We start from the raw sequence: 25,417 nt of genomic DNA, 5'->3' as shown, positions 1-25,417 counted from the left end.
ACTTAAGACAAAGCTCTTAAATCTGATGGCTAAATTGACATGTCAAAAGCAAATGCATTGTTGCAACATTTTCTTCTTGCAATGACAATGCTTTCATTTCAAACTAAAATCCAGGATGATGGTTCTACAATTTCTCTGCTGTAAGAAATCACTCAGGCATGTTTCCACATCTGAGCTTCTCTCCTTCTCTCCTGAGTCCAAAATGAAATCTCTAGGCAAATAATGTCCTCTAAAAATCATATATGTATCTTAAAAGTCCTGAAATGTTCTGTCATTAAATCCTTACATAAGGAGCCTAATTTGGATGCTGCTGACATCAGCTTGAAGGCAGTTCCAAACCTACCACCAGCTTCTATATTTCAAGACCATATGTGCTCCAGTGGTGCAAATCATGCTTTTGTCACAGATATCTTTGAGTTTCTGCAGTTAGGTCTGCATCAGGTTCATTAAATGAAGTATAAACTCCCATAAGACTTTGTCATAGGGCCTCTCATTTCCTTGTACATGATGTTTCTTGGTACATGACTTGGTGGACTTCTATTGGCCTACTTTAAATTAATTCTTGAATATATTTCAATATTTTGAAGTATGTTCAAAATTTTTTAATCATGTTCATGTAAAATATTATATTAATAGTCATTTAACATTTAAAAGGTTGTTTCTAAATAATTTTTAATTTTCAAGTATTTTTTAATCAAAGCAATAGGTATTCTAACAAGAAAAGTAAATATTTCATTTTTTATTCTTTTAAATATGTTCTAAATTGTGTGCCAAGCTCAGAGCTGATTTTATGGTACTGCCTGTGTAATTGCTGTATACAGAAGGAAATTGCATTTTTATTGATTGAATTTTATTTATATGTATGTGCGAATATGAATCTGTGAACTGGTGCTTAAAAGAAATTGTGCATCAGTAACTGAAATTGATTTAAGATTCATAGAAAGATACTTTTTCCCCTTTCCTCATGCGAAATGATTTAATGATGTGATGCAAAATTATCAAAATTTGCCAAGTTTTCCTTTAAAAAAAACTTGATACTGGAAATTATGTAACTGTTGATTTTTTTAAAACAAACCTCAGTGTTTAAATTAAACTTACTCAGTATGTTGGTCTGTCTACCTTTTTATTTCAGTGTATCTGTCTCTGGATGAAAAATAATGCCTTGGTAGGGAAATGGTCAGGGTTTAGTCTGTCCAGTCTATAAGGATGGCATTTATTTGTCTATCAGACATTTTTCTCCAAAGCAACTTCCATTGAACTCTATGTAGTGTTATCAGCCCACACACCTTATTCACTGTGATGACTTTTACACTGCTTGAACACACACACACTCTTTCTCTCTCTCTCTGTCACTCACACACTATGGGGAACCTGAACAGCATGTCTTTGGACTGTGGGAGGAAACCAGAGCACCCAGAAGGAAACCCACACAGACAAGAACATGCAAACTCCACACAGACTGAGCAAGGATCAAACCCACATTCTCTTGCACCACCCAGGCGCTGTGAGACAGGAGCGCTACTTGCTGTGCCACTGTGCTGCCCATTATTGTTTTGTAAAATTAGTGTGCATCTTTAAATGTTCACAGCACTACCTGGTTGAAGTTCATATTCATAGAATGTGTCCTATTTAATTTAAGTAGCTATATCCTAAAACAGAATACTTTTTTTAATATATGCTGTTTCTGGTGTTTTACAGGTTGAAGCATTTTATCCATTGTTTGACTTTTGTTTCACAAAGAAACGTTCAGTGTGACTTTGGGTGTTGGAAGGCTAAACCTAGGGGCAGAACCATGTTTGAAGGACTTTTTCTGGTCTCTGGTTACTGGTGTCTGCTCAATTTAATATCTTAATATGTTTCTACTGGTGTGTGTGTGTGTGTGTGTGTGTGTGTGTGTGTGTGTGTGTTTCTGTATGTAGAATAATTAGCTGCTTGACTTCCATTCAAATGATAATTAATGCCATTGTTATTACAGCGTGGTTAGAAAATCTGTTCATTGCATCATCACTCTTTAATCTCACTTACTAATGTATTAAATTTGTCCAATGTCTATTACCCACATGGAAATCAGTGACTATAACCACACCATCAATTGGCCAAGTCCTCTTAGAAAGACATCTAGAATGGAAGCACTTCTGCCTCCTGTACAAAAGATTAACATTATCTGCCATGAAGGGTGTATACTGAGGAAGTATCCTGTTTGTCTTATTTCCCACAAGGGCTGTGACACATGGGTTTCTCTTTAACCTCTGCCAACAATACACTGACTTCACTGGGGATCACAAATCAAACCCCAGTCTCCCACACTGAAGGTAACAAACAGAAACATATCACCAGCTGGCTAATGCCTATGAGCAAGGGCTTGAATCACTGCAGAATTAATTGGCATTAAGTGCTTGGCCACTTTGGTTTTACTAATACATTCTGCTGTTATGTACCATGGCTTTGTTGCTCGTTCACTCGCAATCGATACAAGCCTGTGGGACACCTCCCAAAGGTATCACGATATTTTGATGATCACTATTTCACCGGAAATCTATGATTATTATAATGTTACTGCAACATGCTAGCGGGAGATGAGCCCCTGGCTCTTGTGGAGAGCTGTGATGTGTAGTACTAGACTACAGTATAAATTGTACACTGTGATAGCTGGAGTAAAAAGTAAAACTTCAGGGGAAGACCTGGCAGACCTTGTATTGTTCAGATGTTTTGGAGAACCCTAAGCATTTCATTTTTAGCACGGGTCAAAGATGATCAATAGTTTAGTAACCTTCTCGGAACAAATTATTTATTTGACTTATTGTACTGTGCCCACACTCATATAAAATATCTTTTTAAACTGAACGTTTTTTAAGGTTTCATTTTAACCATAAATCCTTTGTTTTTCTTTCTTTTTTTTTTTGATGGATGGTTCAGCCGTTTTTTGTGCAGAAAACAAGTTCTCTCATAAGTGAAAAGAAAAAAAAAAAATTAAAAAATGTTCCAGCCTTTGAGAAGGTAAACATGGTCCCATTTCACTGGCACAGCACTATAAACATATTCACCTGGTTATGCTGGCCTTTCATTTTTATTTAGCACCTGGTGCACTTTCCTCAGCTGTGTATAAAGCAATATTTCTCCTGGTCGACCCAGATGTTTGTTTGAGCTCTACCAGTTGCCTTGGAAACGTAGGATACAAAGACAGGCTTTGTGCTACTGGGTGAACTTAGGTCTAAGCTCTTTAAGTTTTCTTGCCTGACCATGCTGTACCTGAGGACCACACGTGAAGACAGAGCTTGTAAAGTGTGGCATTTCCTCAGTTTTCCTCTTGTTCTCATATTCTGAAAAGGGCTGTGCAAAGGGGTTACTGGGCGGGTCACAGACGAGAAGGTCAGTACACTGCTGCCCAGCGAGTAGTTTGTACCGTAGTCTCTCCCACCGAGTACGTGTAGCTATGCCAGTCGTGTGACTTCTGCCCCTCCGTCTTTTCTTCATAGACTTTAAGGGCAGCTAGTCTTTTTCAGAGAAGGAGACTAGGAACTCTTTTAACAATGATTTTAATTTTTAATATTCAGTATACAGATCTCTATGACGTCCTATTATGATCCATAAGCAGATGATGGAAGTCTGGGAGATACATTCAATCACAAACATAGAGAAAGTAGGAATAATGACCAGACAAGTAAACTGTAGGACACATTATTATTATTACACACACACACACACACATTTTCAGAACCGCTTGTCCCATACGGGGTCGCGGGGAACCGGAGCCTAACCCGGCAGCTCAGGGCAGAGGGCCGGAGGGGGAGGGGACACACCCAGGACGGGACGCCAGTCCGTCGCAAGGCACCCCAAGTGGGACTCGAACCCCAGACCCATCGGAGAGCAGGACCCGGTCCAACCCACTGCACCACTGCACCCCTCCCCATTATTATTATTATTATTATTATTACTACTACTGTACAGTTTAAATGTATTAAAGCAATTCGTTATCAAATAGTTCACCAAGATGGGAGACATTAGGAACTGTCAGCAGCCCATTTAATCTGACTGAATGACTGGTTTTCTCCATCACCGTCTTGCATTTGATGCTAAACCTTGGCTCACACAGTTTAACAGACTGTTATGTGCACTTCTTGGTTTCTATCTACACACACACACTAAGTCTCTCTTTTTGTTTTTTTTTTTTTTTTTTTTTTGTAGACAGTGTTTTATTGTGTGTGTTACTCAGGATGCTATTTGGGAAAAATACATCTCTGTCTGTCTGTTTGGCCCATCAACAGTGTAAACAGAACGAGGCGGTATCACTGGTTGGCATCCTCACAGTTTGTGAATAGTGTGTGTTTACAGCCATTTAGGTGTCAGATCAGCCTGACATTGAAAGTCCTTTTCTGGTCAACATAACTCTGCCAGATGTGTTGTGCTGCCATTTTTCAACTGTGCTTGTCAGGCTGGGAATTCTATTTCACATTCAGACCAAAGAACACTCGCATCATTTTGGAGAGGGCCGAGAATGTGAATTGTTCAGAAAAAGAGAGCCATTTCATAGTTGTTGAAGTGACCCATGGAAAGCCCCTGAGTTCATGGTCTGTGAACCTTGCCGGTTTTTGTACCTCTCCCGTGTCTCGACCAACTGCATGATAACATCTCCTGAAAGAAAAGCATGATTGAGCATCACTGTGACTTACTGAGGGCTCCCCAGAGATGCTGGATATTGTGATCCACCATGGCCTCCTTAGATTGCCTTTACAAGTGCTGCATTGATTTCTAAGTTCCTGGCTGTGAGCCCAATCCCATCAGTTTTCCCTGTATATGTACTATCCCTAGCACTGTCTGACAAAGCTATCTAAATAGATGACACGCACGCACGCACGCACGCACGCACGCACGCACGCACGCACGCACACGCACACGCATTTTCTGAACCGCTTGTCCCATACGGGGTCGCGGGGAACCAGAGCCTAACCCGGCAGCTCAGGGCGGAGGGCTGGAGGGGGAGGGGACACACCCAGGACGGGACGCCAGTCCTTCACAAGGCACCCCAAGCGGGACTCGAACCCCAGGCCCACTAGAGAGCAGGACCTGGTCCAACCCACTGCGCCCCCCATTAAATAGATTATTATTATTATTATTATTATTAACAGACTCAATGTATATCATTGTTGTTGTTATTATTATTAATAAATAATAATAATGATATACACTGAGTCTGATTTTTGCAACCAGGAGAAGAACAGATGTTACCCAACATTTTTTTTTTTTTTTTTTTCCCCTCCTCTGGTCTGATGAAATACATCAAAAGAAGCACTTCAGAAAGGTGCACATATCTCCAGAAATTATCTCTGGGATGGTGAGCTTGGCAGTTTACGCACCCACGCAAAAAAAGTAATTTACTCCGACTTGCATTCAAAAATGCGGACAAACGCTTCGGTTGTGACGTGGGAAAGACCTCCACAATCGGAGAACTTTGCTCCTCACGATGTTTAGCATCGAAATGGAAAAATGTCCATTTCCAGCACCATGTGGACGACTTACTTTAGAAGCTGACTTAATTTTTTCCTTCTGAATCTTCATTACCGAGTAATCAAGCAGTCCTTGTAATTAACCTCCGTGACTATTTAAGAATGGATGCCTGGCTTGGAAACGCTTGATTGAAATGTAATGAACGGCATTTAATTGACAGCATCTAATTTCACTGGTGGGAATGCAAAATCCACCTCTGGATGATAATCTAGTGGAAGAGCATGTAGGTAAATTTGGGAATAACAGGGATGCGAGGCATGCACCAAACTGACAATTATGGTATTATGGTACATTTATGGTACATTACTTCATGGTAGAATGCTCGTGTTGCTGGATTTGCGGTGCTGCTGTAATTCCATGGCTGAAGCTGCTATCGGCACTGCCCTTCTGAGGAAGCCCACCAGCAGAGAAGAAAACATAGATGAGGTGTGGGTGACTGAGGTCATCAAGGAGCTGCAGTGCATGCTGGTTTCCACTTCAGCCCAGCTCACAAAGTCCTACAACACTTTCAGCATTCTTATATTTCTTAGCTGATGCTGTTATCCAAACCAACTCAGAGGCCTGTGCAGCAGGATATTTGTCCTACAGCAGTTCAGGGCTCAAACCTTACTCAAGGATACAACAGCAGTGGGATTTGAGTCAACAGCCTTCAGGTTTCAAATCTATTTGTACAAGTAAGACCCAACATAATCCCAGAGGTTTGATAAAGCACATACACAGATATGTTCCCCTCTGCAAATCTGTCAGAAGCAGAAATGTTATACACCAGCAGTGGGAAGTGCAATTATATCAGAATCTCAGCACGGAAGAGCTGTTGCAGGCAAGTCAAGGACAGCAAATGAAAGTGACCTTTGAATTTCAAAGTGCTTGTCTGCTGGGTGGGGATTTTCTTCAGCTTCTTCCGCTCTAATTTTATTATCTTGTTTAAAAGAATAGAAGATATCTTGTTTATTGTGAGACGGGAGGGTGTGGTCATTAATTATCGTTGACAGATATCCCTTTGCAGACAAGCTGGACAAATTCCTGAGGACGGCACGGGTCCAGCAATGCTCTAGGGGCAAGAGGAGGGAAAAAGCTGTCCTGGGAGTTAAATCTGTCTTTCAGTCATAGAGCAGCCCGACCCTCCTCCCCCCTCTGTTTTCCGTTTTTCTGCTTTAAGAACCAGCATGATGCCGTGTATTGTCTCTGTACCTTCTAATTACTTTCTCAGTATCTCGATATCACACTCCATCGTTTGTTGTACGAGAAATGGAGAACTTCGTATTTGAAAACTGACAGATCTGTCAGGCTGTTTCCTGGAAGACAGTTTTTTTGTGAATGTTATTGAAGCTCGAGATCAGATTTTTTTTTTGGAAGAGTGTCCTCTAATTGGTTTGCTGTGAATATTTGGGTCTGCAGGATTTTGAACCACTGGTAGTCAGCAATGTGGTTGTTCCTGTTAAAAAGAAAATCTAATATATATACACACACACAGTCTACAACCGCTTCTCTCGAGGCAAACTGGAACCTAACCTGGCAACACAGGGCGCAAGGCTGGAAGGGACACACCCCGGACGGGATGCCAGTCCACCACAAGGCACCTCAAGTAGGACTCGAACCCCGGACCCACCACAGAGCAGACATAGGCCAACCCCGCTGCACCACCGCACTCCCCAGTAGTCTAATAGACAACATTAAAACATTGTGTGTATGGTGTACCGCCATATGATAAATTCCATATCTGACGAACTGTGCTGGATTAAGCAGAACTGGTGATGCTTCGATAGAATTTTGGTGGTATGATGCCGTTACTGGTCGTGAAGATATTTAAATAGTCAGAGGACCAATCCAACTGCAGTCAAGAGTGCTGATTAGGGTTCCAGGCCATGAATCAGTCTTTTATATTGCACAAGAGATCCATATCTGGAGTTCCACAGACAGGTATCCTGAATGTACTGCTACAGATGCTGTGTGGCAAGAGATCTATGGGATGGTATGAATAATTATGCCTTTGTCTCCTGAATTGGCTGCAAGACTTGTTGGCCTTGTGTCTAATTTCCTGCCTCTCTGTGGTTAACAGCAACGTGACGAAAAGAGAACTTTTAATTGTGCATCTCAACTACCTTCATGGACCCAGCTAGAGAAAATGTGAGAGTTTTAACGCCAGCTCTGTAACTCCCTCCTACACTGTTCTCCAGATCTTGGCATTGGTCAAAGGCAAAAGCATTCAATGCACCAACACCCACAAGAGCCAACAATTTGTCAGGTTATTTTTGCTTTCTGTGATATTCATTTACTGTACCTCTGTTTCAGTTAGCCAGAAACTATCGGTAAATGGATATAACAATGGAAATTCTGTTCATGTCGTTATGCGTACAATGTAAACTAGGCAATTTTAGTGACATGGCACATGTTCTGCCATAAGAAATTACAAGAAGTTATTCAGTATCTCTTAACCCTACCCTATTTTCACTTTCTCCCTGGGCACCTCCACAGAAGAGACATACTAATTCTACTTTTGATACCTGCCAGATTGGTCTGTTTATTTCATTATGCCCTTATTAGAAGGAAAAACTGGCAAACACAGACTCCAGTTTTTATATGATGCTTTTAAAGGGCTACTTACTGCCTTTCATCTATAAGCACTGTGGTGCAATAAAAGGCAAGAATCTATATTTCAGTATCACTGTAACCATACAGCAATGAACTTGTAGAGTAACACAGAATAAGGATAATGAAAAAAAGAGTCTTGTGGGTTGTTCGTTTATTAAACTAACAACCAGAATGGCATGTCTGAAGCTGACTCAGTTCTTTGAGTATTTTTGTTAAATGTTAAGTCATTTAGGGCTTCACTGAAAATGATGCTTAGTCCAGTAGCAAGGGTGTGTTGATTCTTTTTAATTTTGCTTTTGGATGTCAGTATTGTTTCTGCCGATTCAAATTGAATCATCCTTTCAAGAGAAACAATGCTCAACATTAGGCACTTGGTGCCACCCGATCTTCCTTATTACCGATGACCATTTGAGATATTCTGTTCAGCGGCACTGTGGCTTTGCTCTGGACGGGGAGACCCAGGAGATGTAAGCGAGGGGGTCACACACCTCCTACAGTGCTTCTCCTTACAACTGTAGAACAACTGACGGCAACCTTCATTTTTTTCTCATCTTGTAAAACTATACATTTCAGAACTGTTTTATGTTGAGATTTTTTCTATTTTCAACAGAAGAAAATTACTACAATAGTAATTGTTGTTTTACTATCCTTTTAATTTAACCAGTTAGGTGGGAGTTTGCAGGTATTCTACTAGACGTATGGAGTAAAGAGCAGGTCCATTTGTTTTTGAGACGAAGGAGTTGCATTAAATTTGCAGCTGCTGACTATCTGCCCATAGTCATCATTGGTGTTATAAAAAAATATATATATTATACCTTGTCTGGTGTTTCTAGGATTTTGACCAGCCCTGTACATTTAATCAATAAAATTTTAGTCTTTTTAAAATTTTCTTAGTTAGTTGTTTTATTTTAATACCAAGAATCCATGATGCGTCTCATGGACATGAACCTCATGCCACTTCCCCATCCCATGCTGCTGAAGTTTCTGTACTCTCCAGGCCAGAAGTACATCATCCTTCCTCTATAGTGGGGCTGCTCATACATGAGCCAGTGGCCATCCATCACGTGGCAGGACATGCAGTTGGACATGCGGTAGCGATCCATGATATTGTCACAGTCGTCCATCAGCTCGTACATCTGACCTCCAAAGTTCTCCCTCTCGTAGATCCTCATTCGGTAGGATCCTCGGTACTGTGCGAAGTGCAAGTTGACAAGACATTTTATTGTGAGGAGACAGATAAGCAGCAAAATCTAGAGCCTAAAGTGTTCAGAATCTGTTTGCAAAAGAAAAGAGACTCGGCGAACATAAACAATAGGATCTTTTACCATGGGGATCATTCGGCAGGATCTGAAGAAGTCACTCATGCCCATGCTCATACAGTCAGGGTATTCGCCCCTTCTCAGAAAGTACTGGTTTCCCATGTAGTTGGCACGGTCGTAGACCATGAAACAGCCGCTGTGCACCCTGCAGGAGTAGCAGTGGCTCATGTAAGATGTGAGGTCAGCGCAGTCGCTGCTACAGTCGTAGGAGCGACCGCCGAAGTTCCTCTCCTCGTAGAAGGTGATCTGAAATAGAATTGGAACTGCTGTTAGTATCAGAAACTGAATAAATAAAGCACGATACATAGAAATGTTTGCCTTTTCAAAGATCTCAAAACAGCCCATACATTGAGCTCTTTGTACTGCACTGCTAAAGGCTGAATTGTTACATGGTTCAAACTTTTGACCACAAAGTGCATTTAGTATCTGTAGCACCACTTACCCTGCCCATGGTCATGGTGATGGTTACCAGTGCTCACACTGCCCTGCTTTAACACGCGCTAAACTGTCACTTTTATACCTCTCCTGGCCCAAAGGATGTGCTGTCTTATTGTGGAGAGTGCTGATCCAGCACTACGGCACAGTAGCTCATTGGAACTGAAGTGTGGTGTGTAAAAGGGTGTCATTTGACATTGTTTGGTTTTCAAAAAGAAACATGTATACGTTGCTTGCTCACAGAGTTTTCTTTGTGTACGTTGAAAAAAACATACAATGGGTCTCATACAATAGATAAACGAAGACCTCAGCATGCTATTGGAACAATTTCACAAAGTGTTAATGATTTTAAAAAATGAAGTTATGGAACAAATTAATATTAGATGACACACCTGTCTTTCTTGAATTTGATTTTCTTTCTCACTCTTATCAGCCCTCTGACAGAAATATTATAAAAGACTAGTGGTTCCAACCACACTTGCAAAACCCATGTATGCTGTTTTGTGTTCTAACTGGGAAATTAATTTTTTGGAGTTTTTTTATTGGTTGTAACAGAAATTAATGTAACTCATATAATTTATCTGCAGTATTGTCTCATTTCAAACCTTTTCTTTTTATTTATCATAGAGACTCAAAGTTAATGCATCATTGCTTTAAGATGGTTCAAAATAAATTGTAACCCTGTATCGCTCAAGCTCTGCAAACACAAACTGAAAAAAATTGTGAATCCTTCATTTGTGTGGTTGGTTCAAGGACGTTTGAATCAAGTGACTCAATCAGCAGCTTTAAGAGTTTCCCAGACCCAGGTCTGAAACCACACATATTTGTTGACTTTAACATTTGATCGGTTTTAGGCCAAATATTCTCAGAAAAGGGTTTTTTAAATTTTTCTATTTTTTTAAATTTTTCTTGGATTCAGACCAGTTTCTGCAGCATGTGCCCGTAAAGCTCCGTTAGTCAGCGGTCATGATGATAATTCTTCTTGCAGACAGGATCTCAAGCATTTGGTCTCCTAGTGCAGCCATAACAGCATGCAATTCAAAGCTCAGAAAACCAAAGAGATGTTTGTAAATGTCAGTACAGGACCCTCTCCCACTCACCCCATTAGCATTTGTGGTTTAAAATTCACCAAGTTGGAGTCTTTCAAGTTCCTGGGGACCGTAACATTCTTGAAACTCAAGTGGGAAGCCAACATCAGCCATCAGTAAGTCCAGGTTTGGAGGAGTCACTTTCTAGGTCAAATTTAAGATCTCGCACGAGGCCCTGATGTTGTGGACCAACCTATGGTACATGTTGGAGTTTGCAATAAAAGTATGAAGCTTGGAAAGATGATGCTTCAAAAGTTGTGTTGAAAATGTATCGAGGCTGTGAGGGGATACTATACTTTACATCTTTATTAACAGGGGAAAGTGGGTATGGCTGTCTGAGTACTCTCAATCTTCCAGAACTTTCCAGCTCACTTACCTCTTGGTGTTCTGGGAATTTTAGACCTGATTCAGCTCCAGAGGCCATATTCTGGAAGCAATCACCTGATGTAAAAGATCCTGATGCCAGTCTGTTTACCGGTCCACTCAGGAGGCTGATGTGGAAAGCGGATAACAAACTTTGTGCTGTTCTGCTACCTCCAGTTTCCAGCATGGAGCTCCATAAAGTTTCTGCATCTTGGACTGACCTGGAGCCTTGACACACCGCCTGGTGCTCTGCTTTGTTTTGGATTGGTAAGCAAGTGGAACTGGGTCACTTTCCTGTAATGTCAGTAAAGAGAAGTGTGCTGTTCAAGTTTATTTAAAGGACAGCAAACGCATTACAGAAACTACAGTGCTTTAACGTGCAGATGTGCATCACTGCTCTCACTTTTTCTTGTGTGTTGCAACATAAGCAGATGGTCTAGATCCACAGCTTGTCATAACCAATTCGTAATGTTTGAATGGTCTTTGTTCTATATCCTTGTGCTATAGAAAAAGTATGCTCAACTCTAAGAATGCAGATTGCAAGAGTGCCCCCTATTGGAGGCATCTGGGAACACACACACACACACACACACACACACACACACACACACACACTTTCAGAACCGCTTGCCCCATACGGGGTCACGGGGAACCGGAGCCTAACCCGGCAACACAGGGCGTAAGGCCGAAGTGGGACAGGACACACCCAGGACGGGATGCCAGTCCATCGCAAGGCACCCCAAGCAGGACTCGAACCCCAGACCCACTGGAGAGCAGGACCCGGGCCAACCCACTGCGCCACTGCGCTGCATCTGGGAACATATAGCTAGAAATAAACACAAGGGGGGTCAGTGAATTCAGAAAGTAAACAAACCCTTTCTGTGCATTGCAGTTTTTGGTTAGAACCGCGGTTTTCAAATGACAAAAGCGCATCAACAGTAAAAGTCCTGTTTTCCCAGTACTGGGTAAGGGGAGTATAGGTTATGTTTTCCTGTAAGTATTATGTTTGTATAAACTTCACTGCACTTGTGGATTTGGAAATGACATCACGGCAGAATGTGGCTGCATCAAAAGTGAAGAGCAGTTACTGTATGTCTGATCGGCTCTCAGTACCATGCTATGTAGTATTTAACTGTGAGATACTAATGGCTACAGAAATGACAGACCAACAGCCATAGCAAAGGTTGACAAGGAGATGAATGTGAGAAGAAGTGAGTGAGTGATGTTCTCCTGGTTCTTAAAGAACGAACAACAGCCACAGACTTGGTCAGAGCCTGGGAGCAAAACTTGTTTGGTGATATCTACAAAAAACGGGGAAAAGCCAGCGGTCATCCTGCTGAAAGGGAAACATGCACAGAGCCAACAGTCCCTGGTAGGAAAACATGAGGAGTTATTCAGTAAGACATATGCAGTGACTGTTTGATCGAGATATCAACAATCCCCCCTCTCAACCCCCCAGCTTTGCAAAGATGAAGTGAAACATGTGGCATGATGCAGTTTGGTGGTCTCTGGCTTGTCCCCCGTGTCACCGCAAGCCGGGATTAATGAAAGCCTGCTTTTCCAGGAAAAGAGATGGACAGCCATGCACACATCCCTCGGTCCCCCGGCTCATATACTGTTGAGATTCATTCAGATGAACCAGTGCCATTTCCTCTGGCTCGTAAGCTGCAGTGGCCTTTTATTTGGGCAGTGGTTCTTTTCTCATGAAATAGTAGGGCTGGTCCGTGGGAACCCCTATTATACCGATTTAAAAACACTTTTCCTCTGAAGAGCACTACAAAGGTGACTCTTGGCCCATTAGATAGGAGACAGTAAAATAACTCATTCTTGATGCAAATTAAACATTGTCAAACATTAAACATTGCCTTCTTGGTACAACTTAATTTACTGCATACTGATGAATGTCCAGGTGATGAACATCCAGGCATGTTTTTCAACTCAATCGCTAGCTTTCCATGCATTGCATTATATGCAGTTTGGTTTTTTGAAACATAGAACAGGCTCCTGTGTATACATTAGTTGGCTGAATACATAGAGATCAACATACCTCCCCTTCCCAGGAAGCTTTTGCTTTGGTTATGACTCAAACTGGGCAAAAAAAAAAAAAAGTCATACCCTGAAATATCTTGTCATTTAGGATAGGTAGGCATCAACTTTACAACTGTTGGGCCTTGATTTTGCCTCATTGTCCAAGTCAGCTTTGCTCTAAATTGGCTGAACAGCACTTGTGGACTGTAATTTTCAAATAGTGCCACATATTCTCTGTGGGACTGAGATTTGACTTGAGCCACTGCAGAACAGTTACTTTTTGTTCTTGAGCCATTCTAATGTTGCTTTGGTTTTATGCTTGAAATCACTGTCCTGCTAAAAGGTGAACATTTTTAAACTAAGTAGATTCTCTTACAGTATTTCCCTTCAAGATGGATAGTTTCTGCTGAAAAGCATCCCCACAGCATGATGCTGCCACCACTATAGATCACTTTAAGGATCATTTTTCCTGATGCATGTGTAGTTAGGCGTGTGCCATATGTAGTTTTAGCAATAAAGCTTTATCTAGACTTATACGAACTCAAAATCTTTTTCCTCATTGCAGCTGGTCATTCTTATGCTTTCTTGCAAACTCCAGACATGCTTTGGAAATGGTTCTTTTCGAGCAATGACTTGTTTTATGCCATCCTCCCATGTGCAAACCTAACACTGCCTATCACAGGGTTAAGGGTCTGAATATTTTTGCAAGACAATGGGTATAGAAGAGATGTTTTACAGTGGCATGGTGGCACAACATGGTATTGGTGCCTCACAGCACCTGGCCTAAACATCAAATGTATGTTAAAATTCATCTTTTGGGTAGGAAGTTTGCGTGTTCTCCCCATGTTCATGTGTGTTTCCTCTCAGTGGAAAGACATGTATTTCAGGTGAACTGGAGACACTAAACTATCTTTACACTGTGACTGTGTGTGCATGACCACCCTGTGATGGACTGGCATTCTGTCTAGGGTGAAGCTTGCTTTGTGCCCTATGGTTGTGCCCTATGGTTGTGGAATAGGCACTATGACATTCATTCAGTAATGAATAAATGAATATTATCATATAGTTGCCTTCATCTGACTTAGCCTTATGAATTACACTCTGGCTCATGTGAAATCTAATACATAGGCAGCACAGTGGTTAAAAATGTAGATTTTTCATTTCCTGCTGGTGGCTCAGTGATTGCACACTTTAGAGAAGATATTTTAGAATGATTTACTCATATAGCAATGTATTTTTTACTGTATCAATTTGAGGTAAGTTCTCTAATCAGGGGTACTATAATAAAAGGGGGATTTAAACTAGGAGCTTTCACCTTGCAAGCCCAGAATACCAGCCACTATAATACCTGACAATTAAGAATAATCACAATCATAATAATATGTCATTTGTGTTTGTAAATGTACATGTCCAGAGATTTCTTTTGCATAAGAAATTATAGGGTTTTTTTTGCCCCCAGTACAATACTGTCACCTCCCATCAGTGACAGCCAAATACCTCCAGTTTAGACAGAAGTACTATTTCTCTGCAAATAATTGCACACGACTTACGGCACCGGTAAACTAAGGTAGAATACATGGCAGCTGGTAAAACAACATGGAAAACCTTATTATGAAACATTTTCTGGCTGCCTGGGTTTCCCCATTACATGTCTAGACTCAGTCATCCTTGAAAGCAAACATTTGTGCTACTGTCTGTAATGCCGAAGCACCTTTTTACGTGTGTGCCTGCGGAGAAAAATGTAGCACTATACCATCTTCTGCTGTGGATATTTGCCTTTGTGAAAGCTGGTTTAGAATTACAGTACCGCTGAAGATGGACAAGAAAGGCGTTCAGCGTTTCTGAAACCTTACCTCTCCAAGACGGTCGGGCCAGGTTCTTCCTTGAGGTCTGTGCGCAAGTGTGCGTGTGTGTGTGGTGGTCCTTGATGTTGCGGAGTATTGGACTGCATGACAATGATGACCAGATGATGAATGTGTGGAATGTTGAGGGCTCATGTTTCTATATGCAGGATGTGCCTGATCCCTATGAAGCACATGAAAAGCTTACTGTAGTCTGTAACATTAATTCCCCCTTGCCTTCCTTTCTTTCCCCGTCTCCTTTAAGCCACTTTAAGCTCCGCTGGCAGACTGCCAGCAGTGCATTTTTATATTCTTTATAAACTCACCCTGAATAATAAAAACTTATACTGGCCAGTGCTTACAAAGGCAAAATCCAATGTTTCTAATGTATAGAACTTCAGTTGTGAGAGAAACACTATTTTCACTGCTCGGCTACAATAATGTTAAAAGTGAGGTGCAGAATGGTGGTGGGGTGTTAAATTTATCTTCAGCGCTGTACCAGTTAAGAATATGAAATGTACTGGACAGTTAGTCATTCTGTTTTTTTTTTTTTTTATATAATACCCTAACAACATACATCAGAGTACTTAAAGAATAATGCAAATGCATCAGAAATAATAACAATGATGTAGTTAAAGTGTGTTGGAGAAAAGCTCTTCAGTATAACAAGTTCATTTTATATATATAATATATATACACATATGTATATATTCAAGTTCAACATATAAAGGGAAGTGGCATGAGAAATTAATATTTCATGTCATAAATCACGTCTCTCCTGTATCTGACTGTGCTGCAGCGCTCAGCCTGGGGTCTCATCTTGAACACCGAGGCCCCCTGCAGCCGTACCTCCCAGACGGAACAGAGATCATTCCTGTCAGCCCCTGAGAGAGCGAACCTGACTGTTTCATTAGAGAGCATTGGCACAAGAGGCACACAGAATGCATCACCTGGAGCAGGTGGAAATGGCCCCCCCGCAGCAAGCATCTCTTTTCGGCTTTTTATTTATTGGACTGCATGAACAAAAGGGAGAGAACTTCTGGCTGATGTTAGAGCTGCATCCACAATGAATGGTATACATGCGGCATTGTACCGGAGTGGTAACTGGACGCCAGGCCGTTCTGGAACCGTCTTCACTCTATAGGCTGTCGGACTGTAATAAGAAAGGATTCTCCTGACGTAAATTTAGCACTGTTTCAGAAAATACATTCAGGATATTTAAGTAGTTTAGCTTACTCAAGATCATTCACAGCTAAATGGAACAATAAGCAGCTTTATTCAAACCTTTTAATATAAGTTGCTTTGGACTACAGTGTCAGCTAATAAAATAATATAAATAATATTGCACAATGGCTTAAGATATGAAAAATGCAGAACTGAGATTCTCAGGAAATTCACCGTATGACATATAACACTAAAGCAGCCGAAGTAAACTGAACGTCATCCCAGGTCGAGTTAGTTCCTTAGTAATCCACAGATTTTGTGATTTATAAACTCATCCCAATGGGGAATAATAATCTAATTCAGGTGCGTGATTTTGTTAGGAAAGGTGTTTGTTGCATTTAAGAAATTAGGCCCAGAGATGATATTCTGCTGTGTTCCCTCAGACTGTACTCTACACCAGTGGTCTATCGCAGTAGGCAGCTCACAATGGAGCATTTTCTTACTGGTATTGTGCTATCTTCCTGGTATTCCACTGGCTCTACACCTGGTGTACTGCTCTAAGTTATTCTGTACAGCAGGAACAGTGCTTTAGGGCCATTTACACATTTGACATGACCCACGGCCTTTTTACATGATATAAGTCCCATAAAATCCCTCAATCTTACCGAAGTCTAAACTGTTCCATATGCAGATTCCTTCTGGATCACCATTCTTTTTCAGACCTTTTGAAGTTATTATTGCTTTGAACACACCGGGAGAATTGCTTTTGCATTCCAGCCAATTCCCTTGGTGAACGTGGCTTTGCCATAATCTCCTTGCTCTGCACAGCACCTAATCTAGAGGCCATAAAAGCTGACTTACAGGACGTTACATTAAAAAAAAGTGGTTCTGGTTCCGTGTGCTGTCAACCGTACATGAGGAAAGGACTGTGAAACTAGCGTAAGCGATCGTTTATCTTAATTTCAAAATTACCCCAGAAACATGTGATGTTCTGTATCTTTCTTCCTCACTTTTTGCATACTATTTTCCATATTAATGTTATAAGTTATGGATCTGAGCCCACCTAGTGGTGTTTGGTAGATCTGTTTTCACTACTGGGTATGCTGTTCTGTCACTGTACATAATCCCACACCTTTTAATTAATTTCAAAGTAAAATAATGAGCCCCATTCCGAGTGTCTGTGGAATCGTAGTGGTGGTGATGTCATGTGCCACATAAACAACCTTCATTATCTCCGAAAGTAACGGCATAGATCGGCGCAAATGTAGCACTAACAAAAAATGTGTTTCTCTTCATTTGTTCTGTTTGTAGGGGGGACGTCACATGAAATACTATCCTTTATATTTGAAACAGTAGAAGAGGATGGAACCATGGTTCGAACGGCACAAATGTGGTACTAACAAATGAGCCCAAATCTCCAAAACAAAGGTACAAAAGTAGAACTAACAAATCGTGAAGTTTTCTTCATTTCTGCTGTTTGTGGGGTGGGGGGGGGGGGGCAATTTCACAGAGCTAACAAACAGTACAAGCTGAGGTTTGAAATTTTAGGCCCTATAAATTCTAACAATCCATCAACCTGAATACCACAGCTATTCTGTTCTTTCCCACTCAAGCTGTCATACGGTTGACGGAAGCCACACGGACAGTTTGTAGTTCTCCAAACAGTCAGAAATATCTTTCCAAACACTATTATGGCTCTGAGTCTGAACAACAGATTGATAACACAATAATCCGGATTTCAGGCATTTTGAGTGTGGAGTTCCCTCTTTCCCATTTTTGTTTTGTCTTCATGTAAGAAGCATCTGCAAGTTTGCTCTCGTTGTCAAATTTAATTTTTCTGTGTATTTTCAAATCTGTTAGAAGGAGCTGAAGCAGTGATTTTCCAGAGAGAATCAATAATAGAAGAGAGAACTTTTGCCAGTGTGAGGAAGAACTGAAAGCTATTCCTTGACTGCTTTGTAAGACGGCTGAGAAACGTCTCACAGCACACCTCTTTCGTAGACTGGTAGCGAACTAGTAGCTCCAGTTCTCCATGGATCTGTCTGTGACCTCTCACCAATCCAAGTCAGCGACCCCTCCTCCAACGTATTTGAATATCTGGATTCCCACTCCCATTGTGCCATGGCTAACCTCACACCAATGCAGCACTTTCCTGTGTCTTCTGTATGGGATAATACCCTCTGCTGTGACACCACACACTGATCTGTTCCCACTGATCTCTTTCGCAGCTCTACATCAGCCAGTAACATTCATCATCTCTACCTCCTTATGATAACCACAGTATGCAGGGCCATGCCCATCCAGCCACACTGCTTCTTTGCTCAGCAGATCATGTTCTTTTGGCTATTCTACAATAATTTTTATTTTTTTTTTAAAACCCACAGTACATTATTATTGCAAAAAATAAATAATGAATCAATTGAAAAGGAAGTTTTAGATCATTGTTCCACACATTTACATTTTACATTATTACTTTAGCAGACACTCTTCTCCAAAGCGACTTCCAATGGTTACTATGTAATCAGCCCACACACCTTATTCACAAAGGTGACTTACACTGCTAGATACACTACTTTACAAAGGGTCACTCTTCTACACATCAGTGGAACACGCTATGACCCATCAACAATAACCACTGAAGGGTGTTCGAGTCTATCCATGGGAGAAAAGGGTGTAAACTGGGGTACACGCTGGACTGGATACCAGTCAATGGCAGTTTCAATAACTAGCATTGTTAATATTGTTCCTTTATAAATCATCATACAATGATTCTCTTTCCAACAGAGGGCAGTAAAACATTCATTTTTAAAAATCTCATGCAATTATTAACATCTTTGTCTTTCCTCTCAGAAGTGACATATATAGAATGAAGTTATTCACAAGTCTACATTTTCATGTTCTAGTCAAGCAGTTCAAGAGTACAACAGTAAGAAGACTCCTGGGATTTGAAGATGAAACCTGCTGGAAACTCATTATCCTAAAACTATGTCTGGGTGCCATCTTTTCTTCATGAGAAATGATACAATCAACATTTAAGTGCATAATGTACAAACAAGTAGCAGTTGTTGACATTTAACCAACAGCAGCAGTTAGCACAGTTCTTTATGGTATTGCCCAGCAATCTGAAGGTACCCCGTTTTGCCCATTTTTAAACCAAGCAAGCTGTGGCACTCAGGCTGATGTTGCCCTCTTGTGCTGAAGTTATGCCATGCAGCTACTAGAGAACCCAATTAAATATTCCTTAAACCTAGCAAAGCCAGATGGTATTCTGAGGAACTGGACGTCAATCTGTCTCAGGATGCTGTAAGAGGAGGATTGGTCTTTTATGCTGTTCATTGATCTGATAGAGAAAATGCTTTCTTGCACAGACAGACCTCCCTGTGCTTGGAGTTCCTGAATGTTTCCCACTTTAAATAAATCACCATATCAGACCCTTGCCTTTACACATTACATTAGCTTTCCAGTTCTGTCCTTTACAAGAATATATTACATTCTATTCCCACCATATGTTTTCCTAACATTTCCAGATAAGTAAAAACAGTGTGAGTTGTCCCCCCCCCTTCCTCCCCCGCACTTTTGGACTATAGGTAGGTCAGACAGTAATTCAACTTTACACAATACTGGATGGTGCTGTGTGACATGGATGTTTGTCCACAGAATTTTCAGACAAAACACAGCACTGTGGCACCAAAGGATGAAGCATGATGGACTTCTCTAGACTGTAAATTTTACTGTTCTGCTGAGCAGTGTCACTGTTGTGTGTGACAGTGAAGCCTAGCAGTAGCTGTCTCCTTAATTGAATCCAAAGCCCCCATATCGCACTGGGGTGAGAAGTAGGATGGACCATGGAGGTGACTGTTCAGCTTGGAGAACTACAAGTCCACATGCCAGATGGGGAGTGCACAAGCAAGACACCACGAGGGAGCTGAACATCAACTGAGGCTGAGTAACTCCGCTCAGACTCCAGAGGCTCTTTCCAACACCATCTGGCTAACACAGAGCAAAGCACAGATGCTGAAGTGTGTACGGCTTATCCCTTACCACACCTGATCAAGTCTGGAACACCTAAAGGGGAATCTACTTTGCCACTGCACTGTAAGGAAAAGCACTGCAGGCCTTCCTTGCTTTGGTCCAGATTGCCCATCAACCTTTGGCTCACTCTGTTCCACCCTGGTCCAGCACTTTGATGCTGTCCTCTAGCATGAGGAAGGTAGCTAACACTGTAAGGAGAGCAGTCTTAGTCGAGTGACTGATCTTGAATATAGACTGTTATCCATTAAGAAGATCATTCTAAACAAGGAATGTTGAGGACTTGCTGTATACAGCCCATTCCAGTTTTTGGAAAAGACAAGGATTAGAAAAATTACTCTAATTCTTCATTGAGTTTTGGTCCAGAGAAAGCCTCAAAGCGGAGATGAGTGGTTCTAAAGACAATGGAAGCAAATAGAGAAGAGTGAAGAATTGAAGATGGTAAAAATAAATTAATTGGCTGCAGAAGAATACCATGTAAAAAGAAGAAAGAGAATGGAGTCAATAGAGTAGGTGAGGGTTCAGTGTATAATTAGAAGGTTGGAGGTGTCAGTTTTAGAGGGGTTGGAATGCTGGGAACAAGGTCCCTTGCAGGGTGTCTTGGGGTGGAAGGAAGAGGAGGATGGGTGTCACTTTTCATTCAAGTGTGAGAAAACAGGTGGAACTATGTGTTATGATGTCACCCATCAAAATTGTCAGAAATTTCTTGAAAAATCCAGTATTTATTACTTTTGGTACAACCCTCATAACTGGTCAAGCTTTTAATTGCTATGGTAATGGCCACGTGACAACAGCAAGGGGAGAGTAACCTGCCTGCATCATGTCTCACAGCAACTGTAAAGTACAGGTGGAAAGACACGGGGCATGCTTCTCAAGCTGCCTGCCGTGTCAGAGTGAAGAGGTTGTCAGTTTGGTTAAATTGATAACTTTTGCAAGGATATGCCTATTTGTGTCATTTGTTTTACCTAGGCTTAGCTAAGTAATTAGTTAAATAGCCAGCTATCAAACAGGCAGTTTGGTTTGTATTATGGAACTTTTCACATTTTAAATATGTACATATTCAGTCACCACCTGTAATGCAACGATTTTTAAAATATGACTTCTGAAACGTTTTTGTTGGCAGCAGAAAAGGATATCTTTCTTGGACTTTGATTCCACCTGGAGAGGGAAACGTCACGTAGAGACAGTGAACTTGTAACGTCAACAAAGTGAGAGCACAGCTAGCAAGAGTGCATGCGAACAGTGCATTAACCGGCGCTGACCAGAACAGTGACAAGAAAAAGGGGAGAGAGAAAAAATGTTTAAAAACACATTTCAGAGCGGATTCCTGTCTATTTTGTACAGCATAGGGAGCAAACCCCTCCAGATATGGGATAAAAAGGTAAGAACTTCCTTTGCAGCCAGGTTGACAGGTTGTAAAACGGACAGTCAAAAGAGCATTTGGTATTATACTGGCTATTCAAAATAGAAACATGACTGGGACAAGAATTCTGTTCGTAACACAGCCACTTTTTACCCCCTGTGTTACAGTCAATAAAAACTCAAATACAGATGATTTACACACAGTGTATGTTTTGTAAAAATGGTAGATATGGTTATAATAATTTTAAAAAGTCTGAGTAATTTGTTAACTCTGAGCTGAATTCAAATTAAATCAATTTCAAAATGTGTTTTCTGTACAAACTTATTCAGTCCCAGCTGTGAAGTGATTCATGTGCAGTATGAAATGTTCATCATCTTGCTGCTTCCAATAGTGTTTATTACCTCCACTTTGGTCTCCATGGTAACAGGACAGCTCTTCTTACTGGTGCTGTTAAAATCACCAGTGCTCTGGAACACTCGACACAAGCTGTAAATACTGCAAAAGAAAGGTGAACTAAGGTGGTCCTACATTCATACTTGGGCGTACTTTACTGATATCTATCAGCTTAGTGGGTAAAAATAGGTTGTGTTTGCGCCACAGAAAACAAAAATTTTACAACTTAGAAATACAGACACTGATTTTTTTTGGTGGAGGAAAATTGTTTAAAGGTACATATGTGAAAATTCTATACTGTTAGCTCAAGGAGTAAATATAATTAAAATACATTCACATGGTTTAGTCACCCTAATATTTAAATTGACAGTGTTTTTTATAGATAATTTCTGAAGTGTTACAAAACATTGCAGTGTTTCCTTGTATGGGATACAGTGTTAATTATGTCTTAACTGTACAACCTGTAAATATTTTAAAATGCTGTCTGGCTGAGCAGAGCTATACCTTTTTTTTTCTCATTTCCAATGGTTCCATGGTTTTTAAGCTACAATTATTAATAATAATACACACACAGTATGTGAGGCTTGACTTCTTGAATGTAACATGATTTATCTGTCCAACATATCAGGTGAGAAATGGACACATCAAGCGAATAACTGACAATGATATCCAGTCTCTGGTCCTAGAAGTTGAGGGAACCAATGTGAGGTATGATTATGAATGAGCTCTAATAAACTTAAGAAGTTTACAGGAAGATTATAAACAAACATTCACAGGTAGAATTTATTATTATTGTCCTCCAATAGCACTACATACATCACATGCCCTGCAGACCCAAACAAGACACTGGGCATCAAACTTCCATTCTTGGTTTTGATCATCAAGAACTTAAAAAAATACTTCACCTTTGAAGTTCAGGTAAGATGAAGTATAAGAACTCAATTTAAATGAATATTAGCAGTGGTTTGACACAGGCTGTGACATTAATACATGAAGGTCACTTAGCTTGTAGAATTATAAACATGCCTGATCAATGTAGCATGGCAGATTCTTTGCAGTTATGGCTATGCAGCTGTATTCTGATTTATATTTAACTTTCAAAATCACTTCTTGATTGCAGGTGCTGGATGATGAGAATGTCAGACGGCGAATCAGAGCAAGTAACTACCAGAGCACAACTCGCGTGAATCCCTTCATCTGCACCATGCCGATGCGCCTGGACAAAGGCTGGAACCAGATTCAGTTCAATCTGTCTGATTTCATGCGTCGGGCCTACGGCACAAACTACATTGAGACACTCCGTGTACAGGTGAGACGGAAGCCCAATTCAAAAACCAACAAAAAAGCACTAGCATTCAAACGTGTTACGAAAACTGTTGGCAGCATATTTCTAATTTCAAATAGTTTTATGCAGTGATGTGAAACAGTTATCCATTTGTGGGAATATTTGCTATATGCAGTGAATGAAACTCACCAGTGTGATCCCCCCCCAGATCCATGCAAATTGCCGCATTAGGAGAGTTTACTTCTCTGACAGACTGTACTCAGAGGATGAGCTCCCAGCGGAATTCAAACTGTATTTACCTGTTCAGAACAAAGCAAAGGTAAAATTATAACCATTCAAATATACACTTTGATTCTACCAAAATACACACACAGGTCCTACACTTATGAATTACGATCAGAAGATTGATGGTAATTCGTTTTGTCCCTACCTCCAAAGTCATGCTTACCTCTAAATCATAATCAAGAAACGCTTTATTATAATGATGATGTGCCTTTTCCAAAAACAAGTTTTTGGAAATTGGAATATGAAAAAAATGTAATGAAGTATCTTTCAAAATTCATAGCACAAGGGGCCCTGTGTGCACGCATGTACGCATACAGACATAGCTAATTCAATCAAATGTGGCATCTCACATAATTTTTATGCATGGTTCCCTAACAGTTTTGCACTATAGTACATGAACATGCAGACCAATAAAAAAACCTATATCGCCTCACTGGTGTTTCTGTGTTGACACAACAGTAAGCATTTGTGCTTACTATTCCACAGCATTTGTTCTATAGTGATCACATTTTCAATACCCTGGGGGTTGATATGTCTTCTGTTTATTTGTATCCACTCCTTTGGAGTACAAAGAAGAATAATCGGTTGTTTCACATTTTCATGAACTTCACTGATTCTGAAAAATGAGTTTTTCGTCACGTCTCAAAGACGACAGTGGAGTCTATAAAAGGAAGAACTATGGTCGGACCTTCCTCAAAGACCTTTAAGTTCATTTGCAAAGTTTAATCATCAAAGTATTATAGTGGTAAGTCATCAAAGCAATCCTTTTTTAAGGAAAATAGTAATTTCCTACACCAAAAAAAGCACTGGATTTTTGTGATTAAAATAATATAGTGTAGCCTATATATTAGCTGTGCGCACAGGACAGGTTGTCTGTTGCAGAGTTAAGAAAAATTCGGCATAAAGTAAGAAGTATATCCATGCATATCAATCATGGAAAGTTTGATGCCCAGTGTTTCCTTAATGTCTACAGGGCACGTGGTGTATAAAGCTCTACTGCATAACAAATGTTCCGGTAAATTTCTACAAAGCCTTTTTCCAGTGTTTATAATTCACAATCGCCCTTCACATAAGACTTCCCCTTCACTTCAGGGACCAGAGGTTGGATGATGATGTCAGTTATTTGTTTGTGTCTATTTTTCACCTGACATGATCTGTTGGTAAATGTTTACAAAATGTCAGAAACCTCCCACACAGAGAGAGAGAGAGAGAGAGACGGGTCGAACCTCCAACATTGCATTCTCCATTACAAGAAGCGCTGCAGTTTCATAACATTTCAGAGATAATTATCTATACATTGTCAGTTAAGTTTCTGAAAACGGAATACATTATTTTACGGGTCCTGACCTGAGCAGGCTGAGGCTGTTCAAGTTTGACTCGACTTGTCTTGTCGTTTGACGTAACCATCCTCCTGAATAGGAAATTCTTATCTTTTTGTTTCATATCTAGTTTTGTTCACTATCTTATGGAACAACTTGTATAGAACAGAGAGTATTCCGCACTGAAACATTTAATTCAAACGTTTTTTCCATCTTGTTCCGCACGGGTGCTCCATCCACTTCGCTCTCACTTTGTTGACATTACGAGCGTTGCGTCCGTCCGTACGTCACGTTTCCAGCTCCGGGTGGGAATCAAAGTCCCAGACAGATGATATTCCGTTCCGCTGCCGACAGAAATATTTTACAGGTGAAAGTTAAACATTGCCTCCCACTACGAAGAGTATTAGA

At 40.6% G+C, this 25,417-nt stretch overlaps 2 protein-coding genes across 6 annotated transcripts in view; one reads left to right on the top strand and one right to left on the bottom strand.

The window, feature by feature from the left end:
- LOC108922045 (cilia- and flagella-associated protein 20-like) overlaps positions 1-25,417 on the top strand; it is an 84,054-nt gene that overhangs the window by 54,635 nt on the left and 4,002 nt on the right. Inside the window, exons 2-6 of one of the 2 annotated variants that reach the window (XM_018731896.2) lie at positions 17,647-17,763; positions 21,491-21,745; positions 22,749-22,828; positions 22,927-23,038; positions 23,241-23,585. In XM_018731896.2, the coding sequence (XP_018587412.2) occupies positions 21,662-21,745; positions 22,749-22,828; positions 22,927-23,038; positions 23,241-23,537 (573 nt within the window). In that variant the 5' untranslated portion in view covers positions 17,647-17,763; positions 21,491-21,661 and the 3' untranslated portion in view covers positions 23,538-23,585. Of the gene's footprint in view, positions 1-17,646; positions 17,764-18,962; positions 21,746-22,748; positions 22,829-22,926; positions 23,039-23,240; positions 23,586-25,417 lie in introns of those variants that run through there. The other variant, XM_018731897.2, reaches the window with a different exon arrangement.
- Positions 8,539-25,286, bottom strand: LOC108922044 (gamma-crystallin M2-like). Of its 4 annotated transcripts, XM_029248145.1 has the most exons (7): positions 25,038-25,286; positions 23,595-23,704; positions 23,289-23,392; positions 22,129-22,222; positions 11,316-11,596; positions 9,423-9,662; positions 8,539-9,287 (listed from the first exon to the last, which is right to left on the bottom strand). In XM_029248145.1, exons 5-7 carry the CDS (start codon positions 11,487-11,489, stop codon positions 9,006-9,008), a joined length of 696 nt encoding a protein of 231 aa, XP_029103978.1. In that variant the 5' UTR covers positions 11,490-11,596; positions 22,129-22,222; positions 23,289-23,392; positions 23,595-23,704; positions 25,038-25,286; the 3' UTR covers positions 8,539-9,005. The 4 variants fall into 4 exon arrangements, with proteins under 4 accessions (XP_029103978.1, XP_018587410.1, XP_018587411.1 ...); XM_018731894.2 differs by lacking the exon at positions 23,289-23,392; XM_018731895.2 differs by lacking the exons at positions 22,129-22,222; positions 23,289-23,392; positions 23,595-23,704; positions 25,038-25,286 and adding an exon at positions 12,009-12,026.

Source organism: Scleropages formosus, chromosome 23 (genome assembly GCF_900964775.1).
Source record: "Scleropages formosus chromosome 23, fSclFor1.1, whole genome shotgun sequence".
Lineage (NCBI taxonomy): Eukaryota > Metazoa > Chordata > Actinopteri > Osteoglossiformes > Osteoglossidae > Scleropages > Scleropages formosus.
Note: the sequence above shows the minus strand (reverse complement) of the source record. Positions and strands in the feature narration are given on the sequence as shown.

What these genes read in the sequence shown, in the direction of transcription:
- LOC108922044 (XM_029248145.1), bottom strand. Translation starts at nt 11,489, where the DNA reads ATGCTGGAAACTGGAGGTAGCAGAACAGCACAAAGTTTGTTATCCGCT. An exon ending in AATTCCCAGAACACCAAGAG is followed by an intron (nt 9,663 to 11,315) that starts GTAAGTGAGCTG and finishes ATTCTATTTCAG; the next exon opens with ATCACCTTCTACGAGGAGAG. An exon ending in CCTGCCGAATGATCCCCATG is followed by an intron (nt 9,288 to 9,422) that starts GTAAAAGATCCT and finishes CACTTCGCACAG; the next exon opens with TACCGAGGATCCTACCGAAT.